At 45.5% G+C, this 16,649-nt stretch overlaps 1 protein-coding gene and 1 long non-coding RNA gene across 2 annotated transcripts in view; both read left to right on the top strand.

Moving 5' to 3' along the window:
• The window catches only part of LOC137650244 (uncharacterized), a 473,662-nt gene that overhangs the window by 118,353 nt on the left and 338,660 nt on the right, over positions 1 to 16,649 (top strand). The window lies entirely within an intron of this gene.
• LOC137650240 (uncharacterized) overlaps positions 1 to 16,649 on the top strand; it is a 203,130-nt gene that overhangs the window by 51,959 nt on the left and 134,522 nt on the right. The window contains exon 4 of the mRNA XM_068383514.1: positions 12,679 to 12,911. Coding sequence (XP_068239615.1) covers positions 12,679 to 12,911 — 233 coding nt within the window. The remainder of the gene's footprint in view (positions 1 to 12,678; positions 12,912 to 16,649) is intronic.

Here is a 16,649-nt window from a genome sequence, read left to right as displayed (position 1 = left end):
AGTCTCATGTACGTTCGTCGAGATGTTCCCCAAGTTTCTCTGTCTATTCGTACACCTCTGCAGGCATTGGTTGTACAGATTGACATAGGGCGAAAATATACAATTTGTTCTCTGTACTTGCCTCCAAATGATAACATTTCATATGATAACTTAGTGGAGGTGATTCAACAACTCCCTCAACCTTTTCTTTTACTTGGAGATTTAAATGGTAGACATCCTTTGTGGGGTGATGTTTTAGCAAACACGAGGGGAAATATCATATCATCAATTGTGGATAATGAAGATGTGGGACTCCTTAATACAGGAGAGCCCACACACTTTCATGTCCAGACAGGTACCTTGTCATGTATTGACCTATCAATCGTAAGCTCTAATTGCCTTCTCGACTTCGATTGGAGAACATTAGATGATTGGCATACTAGTGATCATGCACCAATCATTATAAACACCAACAATGGTCCACCTTTACAGGGATCGCCACGATGGAATCTTGACAAGGCGGACTGGGATAAATTTTGTGAGCTAAGCGAAATTGAGGGGGATGCAGGACAAGTTGAAAATATTGATGATGCCATATACTTACTGAATGGAACTCTCCATACAGCAGGAGTCAATTCAATTCCCAAAACAACAGGGTTATTCAAACGACGACCAGTCCCGTGGTGGTCTTCAGAACTAACTGCCCTCCACAGCGCCACAAGAAGATCTCTAACACGATTGCGTAGACGCAGAACTGATGAGAATTTAATTATGTACAAGAAATGTAGAGCACAGTTCCGTCGTGCCATGAAAGAAGCAAATCGCCAGTCATGGATGTCTTTTGTTTCTTCCATTAACAGTAGAACACCACCATCTTCTGTGTGGAGGAAAGTAAAAAAGATAGCTGGCAAATTCACCCCCAACTCACCACCAGTGTTGAAGGTGAATGGCCAGTATGTAACTGAAGCAAATGATGTTAGCAATGCCCTGGCTAATCATTTTTCAAATGTATCCAGCAAGTGTGAAGGAGGCCCTGGTCACCAGTATAGGAGCACTGAAGAAAAGAAAATTTTAAATTTTGCAACAAGAAGGGAAGAGTCATATAATTCTCCTTTCACTGAAAGAGAATTTGATTCCGCACTTGCTCATTGCAATGATACAGCCCCTGGACCCGATGGAATTCCATATGCAATGATTAAACATGTACATTTTAATACAAAGCTATTTATTTTAAGTATTATTAATCTAATATGGCATGATCATAGTTACCCAAGTGTTTGGGAACTAGCCATTATTTTAGCCTTTTTAAAACCCGGTAAAGACAAGTTTTTAGCAGCAAACTATCGTCCTATTGCATTGACATCTTGTTTATGTAAAATCATGGAGAAGATGGTCAATGCAAGGCTGATGTGGTACCTTGAAAAGAAAGGTATTTTATCACCGATTCAATGTGGATTCCGAAAAATGCACTCAACGACTGATGTGTTGATACGACTAGAGTCTTCTATTTGTGAAGCCTTTGCTTCCAAACAGCACCATGTTACAGTATTTTTTTTACCTTGAAGAGGCATATGATACCACATGGAGATATGGTATACTTAAAACCATTCATGAATTGGGATTGAGAGGAGAGCTGCCACTATTTATTCAGGCATTTCTTTCACGTAGAGTTTTTCAAGTGAGAGTTGGGGAAACTCTATCAGAGAGTAAGTGCCAGGAAGAAGGAGTTCCTCAGGTTAGTGTGCTGAGTGTAACCCTTTTTGCACTATCAATTAATGGGATATCCTCAGCCATTCCCCAGGATGTTCTCATTATTTGTGGATGATCTCTCAATATCATTTGCTGGCACTAGAATGGCAATGGTTGAGAGAAAAATCCAACTCTCTATTGATAAAATTATCCAGTGGGCTGACATGAATGGATTTAAGTTCTCGACAAGTAAAACTACCATTGTCCATTTTTGTCGCATCCGGGGAGTACATCCAGACCCGGATATATACATTAAAGGTCAACGGATACCATGTGCAAGAGAAGCTAAATTTTTAGGTTTGATATTTGATTGTAGGCTTACATGGGTTTCTCACTTAAAAGCGTTAAAAGCTAAATGTGTTGAAGCTCTGAATGTCTTAAAAGTATTGTCCCATACATCATGGGGGGCAGACCGCAATACTATTCTAAAATTATACAAGTCCCTGATTTTTTCCAAAATTAGTTATGGTTGTGAGGTATATTCTTCAGCCACCCCAAGCCGGTTAAAAATATTAGACTCGATACATCATGCAGGTATTAGATTGTCTACTGGAGCTTTTAAAACCTCGCCTATCCCAAGTCTCCTTGTTGATGCTGGAGAGTTACCTCTAGACCTTTACCGAATGTCTTCCATTCTTCGGTATTGGTTTAGATTGCAAAAACTCCCTAACTCTCTAGCCTCTCAGACTGCAAGCCTTGTAAGACACGCATCATACTTTGAGTTGCACCCAAAATCTCCTCAACCTTATGGCTTTCGGGTGAAACGATTATTGAATAGTCTGGATATAATTAGGAATAAGGTACTTCCATTCAAGGTATCATCAACGCTTCCATGGAAGTTACCAGAGATATCTTTTTGTAAATATTTTATTGGAGATAAGAAGAATATGTCAGACCTAGAAGCCAGGTCTTTTTTTTTAATGAACATGTTAAAGAACATAGAGGATCAACTTTTATCTATACTGATGGCTCCAAATCTGATGCTGGCATTGGATTTGGAGTACATAGTAATGGTTTTAATTGTAGAGGTGCACTTCCTCTGACCGCTTCCATATTTACTGCCGAACTGTATGGCATATTAACCGCTATTGAGAAAATAGCATTGAAGAAGGAGGGTAATTTTACAATTTTTAGTGATGCAAGGAGTGTCCTTCAAGTTATGGAAGTTTTTAATTCTAATAACCCTTTAGTTTTAAAGATTTTAGAATGGCTTTTTATTATTGGACGGAGAGGTATAACAGTTCAATTTTGTTGGGTTCCAGCACATGTAGGTGTGTCCGGGAATGAGAAGGCAGATTCACTGGCTAAGGAGGCTGCATCCGAGTTGCTGCCAAGAAGGTATCCCATTCCCAGTAATGATTTCTTACCTGACATCAAAAAATTGGTTTGCAATAAATGGCAACAGCAATGGGATAGTCAAGATGGCAATAAAATGCGAGAGATAACAAATGACATATCTCCTTGGAGGTATAATATGATGCCCCGAAAATGGGAGAAGTCTCTTTGTCGTCTCCGTATTGGCCACACTCGGTTGACACACGAGTTTCTGCTGAAGGGCCAACACCAACCGTATTGTGACGACTGTTTAGTACCTCTAACAGTAAGGCATTTGTTGACCGAATGCCCCAATTATAACAACTTAAGGAATAGATATTTGTTTGAGGCTCGAGGTGAGGGTGGCAGGTTCATCCTTGCCAAGATTCTTGGAAATGATGTGTCCTACCATGCAAGTGGCATTTTTAGATTTATTTCAGAAGCAGGTCTTCTGAAAAATATTTAACTTTTATAACATTCAACTTTTATGATTTTAATTGAATACTCTTTTATTTTTTATTTTATTTTATTTTTTATTTTTGTATACATAAATTAAATGTTACCGGCGTCAATGACTTCAGATGTCAGGATGCCTGAAAACTTTAAATCAATCAATCAACACACACACACACACACACACACACACACATACACACACACACACACACACACACACACACACACACACACATACACACACACACACACACACATACAGCGAATAGTCTGGCCTATTCTTTACTTATTCTCCTCTGTTCTCATACACCTGACAACACTGAGATTACCAAACAATTCTTCTTCACCCAGGGGGTTACTGCACTGTAATTGTTCAGTGGCAACTTTCCCCTTATTAAGGGTATAAGAGATTTTAGCTATGGTTAGCAGCTCTTCTAGGAGAAGGACACTCCTAAATCAAATCATTGTTCTCTAGTCTGAGTAGTGTCATAACCTTTGTACCATGGTCTTCCACTGTCTTGGGTTAGAGGTGTCTTGCTTGAGGGTACACTTGGGCAAGCATTTCTGTCTTGTTTCTCTTCCACTTGTTTTGTTATAGTTTTTATAATTTATATAGGAGATATTTATTCTAATGTTATTACTCCTCTTAAAAATTTTATTTTTCCTTGTTTCCTTTCCTCACTGGGCTATTTTCTCTGTTGGATCCCCTGGGCTTATAACATCCTGCTTTTTAAATTAGGGTTGTAGCTTAGCAAGTAATAATAATAACTGGCTTTGGCATTTGACCTGGAGTTCTCTCTCCTTTGATATGGGACCAAAAGGTAGTAGGAACCCTGCCCTCTCTAGAATAGTTGTGCTATGCACAATTAGCAGCTGGCATAACCTGTGTGTTCGTGATACTAGCAATGTTGCTGGTTTTTCTAAATAGGATCTCGAGTCATAGGAATCTGAGAGTACTGAGACTGCCCAATAACATCCCTTGCGGGGGTGTTAGGAATGCTACACGTAGTATTTCTATGCTTAGAATACAAAATGGAAATGAATCTTACCTACAGAGAGGTGAGGTCAGCTAAGCTGGGAACCATGATGACGAGTTCCCGGTGAGGTTGGCGGGGGGGGGGGGGGGGGGGGGGGGGGGTATGATGGAAGGATGAATGAAGCCAGTCATTCTTTACTCATTCACCCGAGACTAATCTGGGTAACCTCAGCCCTCAACCCTCTGCTACTTGTCCATCAAGAAGCTTGAGGTGTTTTAGACCACTTGTTGTGCAGCCACCACAGGATCAATAGAGAACATATCCATGTTCCTGTGGGTTAGGTCTTTCAGGTAGTGGGCGGTGAAGATTGTTTGACGCTTCCACATGCCCGCTTGTAATACCTACGCCACAGTTGTTTTTCTTGAACGCCAGGGACTTTGCAATGCCCCTGACATGGTGAGCTCTGGGTTGTTTTTGAGGAGGAGGGTCTGGATTGGGACAAACTCAATGACCTTATGGATCAAGGAGGAAATTGTATTCCTCATGACCCTCCTCTTGACCTTCCCTTGCTGACAAACAGTGCTGACGCATGGGGGCGAGCTGGTGCTGTTTCTTTCAAGGTAACACCTTAGACTCTTCACTGAGCAAAGTACCAGTTGGTGTGGATCTTCGGTTACAGAACGTAGACTCTATCCGGAATGGACAGAATTTAGGATCTAGAACCCCCGTATTTTGAGTCTTAGCAATAAACTCAGGGACGAAGCTGAGTATCACTTCCTCCCTTCTCCTTGAATGGGAAACATCAGAAGATAGAAGATGCAGCTCACTGACTTTTGGCCAAAGCCGAAGCTAGTAGGAATACCGTCTTCCGTGTAAGGTGGCGGTCTGTTGCCTGGCATAATGGTTCGTATGGGGGACCCTTCAGAGACTGAAGATCCCGAACTCCGATTCTGACGAAGGACAAGTAATCTCATCACTCCAAATGAGTAAGGAAAGTTCCAACAAGGAGGAAATGTCTACTTTCAGTTTGAAGGCGAGACTCAAGGCTGAGCGGTAGCCTTTGACTGGCAAAACCAAGGGAAGCATTTCTTCTCAAAGGTGTATAAGAAACTCCGCTATTGTTGGTATAGAGGCATCAAGGGGAGTGATACCGTTTCTACGACACCAGCCACAGAAAACAGACTACAGTACTTCGCTTGGTAAACTGGCACTGAAGAGCATCTGAGATCTACGGAAAGCCTGTGTGCGAGGTGGTGCTGGACAGTCTCCAGGCTTGAAGTCAAAGTAAAGCTACAGCTTTGTGGAAGATGTTGGCATGTGGCTGTTTGAGCAGGTTGTGACATGGAGGGAAATCCCTCGGAATCTCCGTGAGGAGTTGCAAAATTTTTGGAAACCATTCTGCTTGATGCCATAGCAGAGCTATTAGGGTCATCGATAAGGTCCTGCTTATTTTGACCTGGTTGAGGACTTTTTGCATCAGACAGAAAGGGGGGGGGGGTTTAACGCGTACACGTCTGTGGTCTCCCACCGTTGTTGGAATGCATCTTGCCAAAGAGCCTTGGGATCTGGGACTGGGGAACAGTACAGCGGGAGCCTGAAGTTCAGGGCCGCTGCGATCAGGTCCACAGTAGGGGAACCCTACAAAGTCAGGACTTTGTTGGCTACCAGATGATTCAAAGACCACTCTGAGCCCACTATCCGAGTCACTCTGCTCAGATTATCTGCAAGCACGTTCCGTTTGCTTAGAATGAAGCGAGCAGATAGGGTCACTGAGTTGTCTTCTGCCCATTTGAGTATCTCTACTGCTAGATGGCACAGCAGCTGCGAAAAGGTACCGCCTTGCTTATTTGGTAAGCTACTACTGGGATATTGTCGCTCATCAATACCACTGAGTGCCCTGCCAGGAACTGGTAGAACTGTTGGAGGGCAAGGAAGGCTCACCGCATCTCTTAAGAGATTTATATATGGATACCTTTCTGATTTGGACCACTGGTCAGGGGTGGTGTGGTGCAGCATGTGGGCCCCCCCCCCCCCCACCCTTCTTTTGACGCATCTGAAAAGAGCATCAATTCCGGGGGAGGAACGAGAAGATCGACCCCTTTGCAGAGGTTCTCGTCTGTTAGCCACCATCTGAGATCCTTCTGTACCTCTTGTACTATGCGGACTAGGAGATCCCTGGAATTGGTGGACTGATTCCCCTGGGGTTTGAGGTGCCACTGGAGGGTTCTCATCCTGAGGCATCCATTGGAAACTAGACAGGCCCGAGAGGATAGATCTACCAGCTCTAGGCTGGGAGATCTTCTTGCCTGAGGAATGGCTGTGCTACCTTCCTCAGCCTCTGAATCCTTTTGTCTGATGGAAAAGCTTAGTGGCTTTTGGTGTCTATTAGCATGCCCAGGTTTACCAGATTTTGAGAGGGGAGCAGTTGAGACTTCTCAGGATTTACCATAATCCCCAGATCTTGCCAGAACCTTAGAAGCTCGTCCCAAGAAGGGCTGCCATCGAGTCAGCTAGAATCAGCCAGTAGTCTGGGTATCTTAGGAGACGGATGCCCTTGATGACACAAGTGCAAAAACACTTGTGAACTCTTGGGGTGCTGTAGAAAGACTGGAACACAGCACCTTGAACTGGTATTGCTTCTGATTTAGCATGAATCCTAGATCCTTCCTGGTAGATGGATTGATTGGGAGCTGGAAGTATGCGTCCTTGATATCCAGCATGCGCACTAAGTCCTGCGTTCTTATAGTTTTTCTGGCCATGTCGGCTGTCTCCATCTTGAACGGAGTCTGATGGACAAACCTGTTCAAGGCCGAGATATCGATTGCTGGTCTCCAGTTTTCAGATGCCTTTCTTACAAGAAAGAGTCAACTGTAGCAGCCTGGGGATCTGTCGAGGACCTCCTGGAGAGCACCCTTCTCCAACATGGTCTGGACTTCTGCCCAAAGGGTTAACTCTCTTGCGGATCCCTTTGCATAGGAGTTCGCTAGGACTGGATCCCGAATTAGTAGATGGAGAGATAGCGTAAATGGGGGCGATACCCTGAACGAATCGCCTTGACCATCTCAGGTTCGGCCCCGTGGTGCAGCCACCTTAGCCAGCGGCTTTGCAGGCATCCCCCCACAGGTGGACATGTGGGAGGATTACCCGCCCTAGTTGGATTGTTCTTGGCCAGATCCCCTCTTTCCCTTCCCTCCACGGAAGGACTTTTTGCCTCGAAAAAACTTTTTAGACACTCGAGGATCCTGCTGTTTAGGGTCCCTAGCCCTATTTGTCGTAGGTCCAGAAGCTGGTTGGTTCTTGTGTGGTTGAGGTTGGTAAGGCCTTGATGTTAAGGCCTTTTGGATGAGGGAGTCATGGTTAGACTTTCTCCACTTCTCAGCTCCCCCAAAGGGGGAGTTTCTCAGTCTAGATACCTTGGCCTAAGGCAGTTGCTGATGGAACCTTCCAATGACTGAGTCCCTCCTCTTCAGGATGGTGTTAGCCCAAAAGTTCACCACCTGGTGGGAGAGGAACTCTATTGTCCTGGTGCCAGACAAGAGGAAAGACTTCATCGACTTCTTCATGGAGTCTTGAGACCAGTCCTGAGACTGAACCAGTTGTCCCACTGATCTCAACCAGAAATTGAGCCACAAAGTTGACTGCATGGCACACTTCTCGACTTTTTCCTGATTAAGGATCTCAGAGGCCGAGAACGAGACTGAGAGTCCCGTTAGCTTCTCAAAGGGCTTAACCCTTCGAGAAAGCTTCTATAGAATGGTCTAGAGGCAAAGGTGGAAGAGGTTCATTGAGGATTTCATAGTGTCTCCTCTGCAGTACATAAGGCGGCAGTAGGAGTTTCATGGAGGCATTTGAGCAATAGGAGGAGGAGGACCCTGTGGCCAGAGCCACTCCCTTCTGCCAGGCATTCCTGAACCCCTTTGACCAGGGCAAAGCTGCACTGGCTTCAGGGGTCTGTGAGTGCCATATACTTGGTCAAGGACTTTAGGGCTAGCGGCAGCTGGAAAAAGATCACCCTCGTGATCAAATTGCTCATCCACCTCCGAGCTCTCATCCATAGGAGTCCTGGGTGGGTCGAAGTTGTCATCGGGATAGGCCTGTTGACGTGTCGGATGAGACCTCCCTCTGCCTCTCGCACCAAGGTGTGGGAGCTCGTTCGGAGGACTCAGGGATTGTAAATAAGTCCTAGGGTTGCCTGAGCTGCAGCAGCAGTTCCTCCATCAGAGTAGGCCTTACTGCTTCTGGCCTATGAGGGCTTTGGTCCTTTATAGGAGGGGGAACCACGTCATACAACGCTGGAGGTCGTTGGAAATTGCGAAGGAGATTGCCCTTTTTTCCTTAGGAGGAGACAGTCTGATCCTCTTCCTCTTACCCTTGGGTCTGGCCTGAGGAACCCTGAACTGCAGGGGACTCGCTTGGGGTTCTGGAGTGCTCTCTTCCCAAGACCTCTTACGAGGAGAGATCAGTTTTTCCTTTCGAGGGAGAACTGCCAGAGCAGAGTCCTTAAAGCTCCTCCTGTGGTCAGCAGGAGGAGAGGTGCCTAGGAGGAGAGCATTCAACAATGAATGGGAACTGGGAATGGGGAATGGCCCCCATCACGGCCTCTCGCATCATGTTAAATAATGTGCTCATCCATGGGGTCCGATGTACTGGGACAGGGGTCCTTGGTGCAGCACGATGCCCAGGGCTTAGGGACCTGTGAAGTTCTCTTAACCATCTTTCCTGCCGGCAGGATTGGTACTAGCCTTTCCTTCGGGGTATGGTCTGGGCGTTGGAACTTCTGAGCACCTGGGTGCTCTGGCGCTTCTACCATTTTACCTTGTGGGGGCAAAAGACAGAGAGGGGAGCAGCGAGTAGGCGAAGGCTGTTTTTGGGGCAGGTGGAGATATGTGCGACCGGCGAGACTGATGGGAGTCTCGTCTTTCAAGGAGGTTTCCCTGAGAGGGGATACCTTCTGTAGACAAGAAAGGAAATGAAATCTCTTCCAGAGATGAGGATGGCGCAGCTGGCAGAACTGGTTGGTGCTGTGTGACCAAGAGGTAGGTGACGGGGCATGTCTCGTGGAGGTGGAAAACCACGATCCGCTGCTCTGTCACATGACGCTGCTTGGTGGTCTACACTGTTCCGTCTTGCCACGCTGAGACCAGCACAACGTATCATGGGACTGAGAACGGGCAGGATGATCAAACCCCAAGGGGGGCTGGTCAATCGTGGAGCGTGAAAGCTCCCAGTCACGCGAACTCTGGGGTTCGGCACGATGAGAACCCAAGGGTTTTACGTCGCAGAAACACGCCTCGTGTCAAAACTATTGAGATGAGAACCAGAAGGTCCATGAGGGTTACAAGAGCCCGGGGCTCAGTGTAACTGGTGCGAGGAGTGCCCGGAGGCTCAGCGTAACTGGCACGAGGAGAGCCCGCAGGCTCAGCGTAACTGGCGCGAGGAGAGCCCGCATGCTCAGCGTAACACCATTCGTGAGAGCCCGAAGGCTCAATGTAACGCAAGTCATAAGAGCCCGAAGGCTCGACGTAACACGAGTCATGAGAGCCCGAAGGCTCAACGTAATGTGAGTCACGAGAGCCTGAAGGCTCGGTGTGACGTAGGTCACGAGATCCCGAAAGGTCAGTGTGACGTTGGTCACGAGAGCCCGAAGGCTCAGTGTGACATCGGTCACGAGAGCCCGAAGGCTTAGCGTAACCTGGGTTGCGCGAGCCCGAAGGCTTAGCGTAACCTGGGTTGCGAGAGCCCGAAGGCTTAGTGTAACCTGGGTTGCGAGAGCCTGAAGGCTCAGGGCAACTGGAATCCGAGGGTTGTGGGCCACAAGAACCCGAAGGCTCAATTTGACGGAAGGCATGAGAGCCCGACGGCTCAGCGTAATCAAGGTTCCGGGAGCCCGAAAGCTCAGAGCAACGGGAACCCGAAGGCTCAACGTGATGGGAGCCCAGAGGCTCAGTGTGACGAGGACCAAAAGGTCCTAGGCTACGAGAACCCGAAGGCTCAACCAGAGCCCAAACGCCCAAGGTCCCGCAAGCCCGAAGACTTAGCAAGACTAAGACCCAAAGGTCCTGGGTCATGAGAGCCTTAAGGCTCAACATAATGGAAGCACAGAGGCTCAGGGTCGCGCAAGCCTGAGGCGAGACCTTTTACGAGATCCCTAATGAACATTGTGACCTGAACCCAAGGGTTCGAAGAGGCGTCTCCTTACCGCTGAGGGGAGGAGCATGCCCATGGTGACAAGGGGTCAGAAACTTTTCTACCCGACAATCTTCTGAAGGGGAATGTTCTGGAGAAACCACCTGAGAGTGAAACTGCTTCAAGCCCAAGAAGCTTGGAAGCTTCCTCCCAGGGGAGAGGTTTTTCCTTCTGAAGGAGAACATTGCCTAGGACTCGGCTCTGTCCCTGCCCTTTGGGTAGATGTGTAAGTTTAAGCAGCCCGCTCACAAGCGGTTCTCTCTCTCGCAAGCAAGAGACAATCAATGCCCAGTGATGGCCAAAAAGACAAAAGGTCAGTGATTGAACAAGCACTCCCCGAGGAAGGGGCGGGACCGACTTGCAAGGGGAGTTAGTACTGTCGCTTGACCTGCGAGGTTGGCCTTGAGTAATTATGGCTGTGCTGCTACTTGGCTGTTCCCCTGAGAGGAGGAGCTAAGGAGCAGCTTTGGGAAGAGATTGGCAGGTAGAAGAAGAAGACAGTGATTTCTTCGACTTCGAGGATGACCCCGAAGGAGAAGAATCGCACTTAGCCTTTTTCCTCTTACGCCACCCGAACCTCTCTCACTGGGAGGCAGACCATTCTCTACACTCACTACAGGTGTTGTCCAGTGAACATCAGTGGCCCTGGCAAGCCAGACACAGCAGGTGGAGGTCCGTCTTTACAGCGGACATGAAGGTACCACAAATGCAGCCTTCGGGACCTGGACAGGTACGCATGGGACTCAAGCAGGCAATCAAGCACAAGGCTGAAAAGAAAAAGATAAAGAATTAATAATAGCAAGTCTAAACTGGGAGAGAGCGGCAGTATGACTCTCCTCTACTGAGACAGAAAGAGAAGCGGTTGCTAAGCCCAGGTGTGTGAGCGGGGTCGCTGACTAACCCCCCGCACCCACCACCACCACCCGCTAACTAGCGGTTGGGGTGGTTATCCCTCGCTAAAATGATCATGGCTCGTCTTTCAGCTTCTCCGAAAGGATATCCCTATAAATAGCGTATTAATGTCGGAACAAGATGTCTTTAGTTTAACATCTTTCCAGGTTTTTAATTTAACAGTAAAACTCTCTGATCACTCTAGAGTAACAGTAAAACTCTCAGATCACTTTAGAGCCTGTGCTTTCTTTGCTTATCTCAATATCTTGAGCTCCAATTTTAGTCTTTCACTCCAGTCAGTGTATTCCTTCCAGCTAAATTGCAGCTTGATCTAGTAAATGATAAGGTTAGTTTAGGTTGGATTAGATTTGTGAATTTTGAGTCTTATGCCTAGCACTGTGCCTAGGAGGCCATTCAGCATCTGTGTGCAAACCCCTAGTTGCACCATGAATTAAAAGTTGTAAGAAGTTGGACAAGATGTTAGAAAGTGGGAAAAGAGGTATACTAGAAGGTAGAAAATGACCACTGTTGGCAACTAAAAGGAGGCTACAAAAAGCTTTCACTGTATGATGTGATGGCCCGTCCGACGGAGTAGGTTTTGTATGGAAAATTTTTTCTGTACAAACTCATCTTCAACAGCAAATACTTATATATTACACCTTAAAATCACTGATTGACTGTAACTATAACAGTCTACACGAGAAATGAGGCTGTTGTCTGCCTGAAACCAAGTATCTATGGGGCACAAGCACTGTGTGGCCATTCAACCAGTAGAGTATCTTTTTTTTTTTTTTAGGTCAGGAATGGAATGTCTAACATTTATGGCTTATATTAATGATAGGTTTGTATTGAAAGAGATCATTTTGATTTAGAAAAAAATTGTTACAACTCAACAGACCCCAACTTATCAGACTTCTTTATATGATGAATCTTGCTAAAAAATCTTATATTAAATGGTAAATGTAAAGTGTTGTAGATGGTATAAGTTTCGAATTACTATTAGTTGTGGAATATGATTTTGTTACTTATAAGAATGCAGGACTCCCAAAGCATCTGTTAAGTTGACAGGTCACTATTTTTACTGTGCACTTTTATAAGTGTTTTCTCTCTGAAATAAATATTCCAGCCTGTGCCACTAGTGTCACCTGTTGACCACCATCTAGCTGCTTATATCCACAAAGTTGTGATTGAAGATAACCTTTGTAGTGCAAGGGAAGTTAAGACCCTTTTACGTGAGTATATGCTTTCAAGTGAAGAGCTTTTCAAGGACAAAGTCCCACCTCCGAGAACTAATGGAAGATACTGGCCTACGCTGATGCACATCAGGAACCTCATGCTTCTAGCTCTCATGCGTCATAGGTATGAATTTAAAAAAGTAATTTATTTTAAGTGATGCTATTTTTTATGCTATAAATTTCATGGCTAAATAATATAAGATCATTCAAATTTTCAAGAGTAATGGAAAGTATAAAATGGTAATTTTTAAAGGTTTTATTTTTATTCTTAATATTTTTATCATTATCAATATTAGGTACATATATTTGCAATTTTCTCTTTATTCTTAATTGATTAAGTCTAAAAGCCCTTCCACTTGGTGGAAGCTCATAAGTCATGTAAAAGCTTCCACGAAGTGGAATATCTGTAGTGAGCTCAAAACCGCGAGTAGTATGCTATTTGAAATACTGTACAAGAGATAAGATTAATTATAAAATTATATTACTTTCCATGGCTTGGAGATTGGACTGTTGAAAATTTGTTGATTGGCAATTTTTTGATTTATGGACCTTATAGTTTGCTGTACTATATTAGTAGATTCTGGTCTCTAGAGGTTGAAACTAGGAAGTACTTGTCATCATGAACATTTTCCTTTAGTACTTCCCTTTCTAGGGTAGGTTGTGAAATGCAATTATTCTTAAAGCACTGTGATGGTTAAATTCTGTCATTACCAAACTTCAGGTTTATGATACAGTGGAAAAATCATTAAAATTTCAATTTGTTAAAATGGGAGGTCATTATTTATTTATAGGACTAGAATTGTGTACAATATACAGTAGTAATTTTAAATATAAAACTTACCCGCTGGTTATATAAAAGAGCTGAAGTCCCATGACGCCATGGCAGAAAATTCAAATCTCGCGCTATCGAAGATACGGCAGGTGTACCAACCGCACCCTAGCGGTAGAACAGGTGAAACTACACACCATCTCCAGTTCTTCTCTCTGCCGTCATAGCTGGCTGACATATAGAAGTTCGCTCTCGTGGTTTTACTCTCTTGGGAAGTTGTTTGGTGATGTACAACGTTCTTTTTTGAGTTTAAGCTATCTTTAATTGTTTTCACTTGTTTCTTGTCTTGAAATAATTTTGTTTGAGATTATCTTTATTGATATTTCCCTTACTTTTTGCTCGTCGGTCTTTCACGTTACCATTCAAAATGGCCGACTCCTCCCCTGCTCAGCGTAGGTGTGTTAGTGAAGGGTGTCGTACTCGACTTCCTAAAGGATCTATTGATCCTCATAATATTTGTGTGAAATGTAGGGGTAAATTTTGTTCATTTGATGATAGGTGTAATGAGTGTCTTTTTTTAACTGATGATGATTTTGTTACATACGATCGTTATGTTAGGAGACTAGAGAGAGATAGTTAGGCGTAGTTCTTCACGATCTGTGGATAGAGCCTTACCTAATGTTATTGTTCCTAATCCTGTTCCTTCCCCCGTGGTGGTAGATCGGGAACATACTATGAAAGACATGTTTACTGCTATTTTGACTCTTGGTGAGAAAGTTGAGTCCTTAGCAGCCGATAGGAATACGATTTTTTCCGAGTTAAAGGTATTGAAAAACCGTGATCCTGTCGGAACTGTGGAAAGTGTTTCAGTGTCTGATGGTGTACCGAAAAGTCGTGACTCTCTCGGTATTGTGACAAGTGTTGCTAATGTGTTTAGTGTTGCGGAGGGTGCGTCTGCACGATCTTGTCGTTCACCTAGCCTAAGACCTCTTTCGAGCTCTCGAACCCATGGGAGAAGTAATGTCGAACGGCTTAAGGGAACGAGAAGCGTCATCAATCGTGCAGGCGTCCCCTCGAACGTTCCTGTTGCCGTAGCTCAGGTCGTTCACCCTCATCGTAGGAAAGGTGAGGTTCATGCGTTATCCCCGTCTTCCGATGAAGGGTCGGGGAGTGAGATCTGGCGTCGCGCGTCAAGACCGCTTAAACGGACGCATGATGTTTCACAGCGTCAGGAATCGCCTGTGCGGCCAGGATGTAGTTCGTGGGGTTCACCGGAACGTTTCCGTTCTCCCATCGCTTGCACTCCGGCTAAACGTCCAGATCACCGTGTTTGTGTGGATAGAATTCCTTCCAATTCAGACCTTGTTACTATTCATGCACCCCCTCTTCCTTCAGATTGGCTTTCTTCTCCCGAAATACGTGGTGACATTGGTGCGAATATTCCTTTAGGGAGTTCTGTTGATCCTAAATGGTCTGTGCTTGTGTCTATGAAGGAACAACTCTCGTCGTTGATGGATTCTTATCAACCAGGTGTTGGCGGTATGTCTGGGCGTCAGGTGTCAGACCAGTTATCGCACAGGCGTTCGATGGTCTCTGGTCTTGACGAGTTATCGCTTAGGCGGTCTCCCATTCATAGTGTCCAACGCCAGGTTGATTTTCATAGTGTCCAACGCCAGGTTGATTTTGATGAGTCGCGTGAGAGAGTTTTGGTTGACCAGTTTTTGCTTTCTGGTCGTGTGGAAGAACATCGGCGGCGACAAGTGGACGAGATGCATCAACGGTTTGAAGTAGTGGATCGCCCGCGTCAACAACTTGTGGACGCGTCGCGTCAAAACATCGATTCGCAGCGTCGACATCTTGACAGCTTTGATCGTTCGTGTCAACAGTCTTCGGACTCTACGCGTCCTCTCAGCGATCTTCGGCAGTTGCCTTCTGATTCCAAGCGTCATTCTGTTCAACAGCAGTCGGATTCTAAGCGGTCTAGGCAGTTGTTGGTTGAAGAAGATCGTCTACCCGTCCGTGTTTCGCATCAATCTACTTCTACTTCTCCCCGTCAGGTAGATGCAGATGTTGGCTTTGACAGGCAATCCCATCCAGACTTTGTTCCTTCGGTTCAGGCTGCAGCAGTTGCTGCACTGCCAGAAGACGAACTTGAGGAAAAGTCGGATGAGGATATGATCCTATTGAGGAAGTCTCTGAGAATGAGGAGGAGAAGCATTATCAGCATGCTGTGGATCTTCGCAAGTTTATGCTGATTCTTACTGGAATTTTCCCGGATCAGTTTACTCCTGTGGCCCCTCGTTCTCCGCCTTCTGAGTTCATCTTAGGTAAAGCTACCAAGGTTCCAGTTTATACCAAGATGGTTCTTTCTCGATCCTCTAAACGGGCCTTGAAATTAATGGGTTCCTGGTTGGACTCCAAGAAATCTTTTGCCTTTCCTCCCGCTAGGTTAGCCTCTAAATCTAGTGTGTGGTACGAGACTGGTGAAGTGTTGGGCTTGAGTTTTCCTTCGTCTGCCCAAGGGGATTTTTCAAGTTTGGTAGATGCTTCTCGTCGTCTTGCCTTAAGGAAAACGAAGATTTGGTGGTCTATTCCAGAGTTCGACCATTTGCTTAAAGGTCTGTTCAGGGCCTTCGAAGTGTTTAATTTCTTAGACTGGGCTCTGGGGGCTTTGAGTAAGAGGGTCTCCGATATGACGGAAACGGACACTAGTGGTCTGGTTCATTTGATGTCCTGCTTGGACAAAGGTGTGAGAGATGGCTCCAACGAGCTTGCTGCCTTGTTTACAGCTGGAATCCTCAAGAAAAGGGCCACGATGTGCTCTTTTCTCTCTGCAGGAGTGTCTCCCTACTAGAAAACGGGCCTTCTTTTCGCACCTTTGGCTAATACCTTATTTCCGCAAGAATTGGTAGGCGAGGTGGCTACTGCCCTCACTCAGAAGGCCACGCATGACTTGGTTACTAATACGACAAGGAAAGTTTTGCCGTCGACGTTTTCCTCTCGTAAACCTAAGGAATCCTCTTCTGGTTTTCGACCTCAGTCCTTTCGTGGGAAGTCCTCTGGAAGAGGCTCTTTCAAACCAGAAGGAAGGAC

The sequence above is a fragment of the Palaemon carinicauda genome, chromosome 11, assembly GCF_036898095.1.
Source record: "Palaemon carinicauda isolate YSFRI2023 chromosome 11, ASM3689809v2, whole genome shotgun sequence".
Classification (NCBI taxonomy): Eukaryota; Metazoa; Arthropoda; class Malacostraca; order Decapoda; family Palaemonidae; genus Palaemon; species Palaemon carinicauda.
Note: the sequence above shows the minus strand (reverse complement) of the source record. Positions and strands in the feature narration are given on the sequence as shown.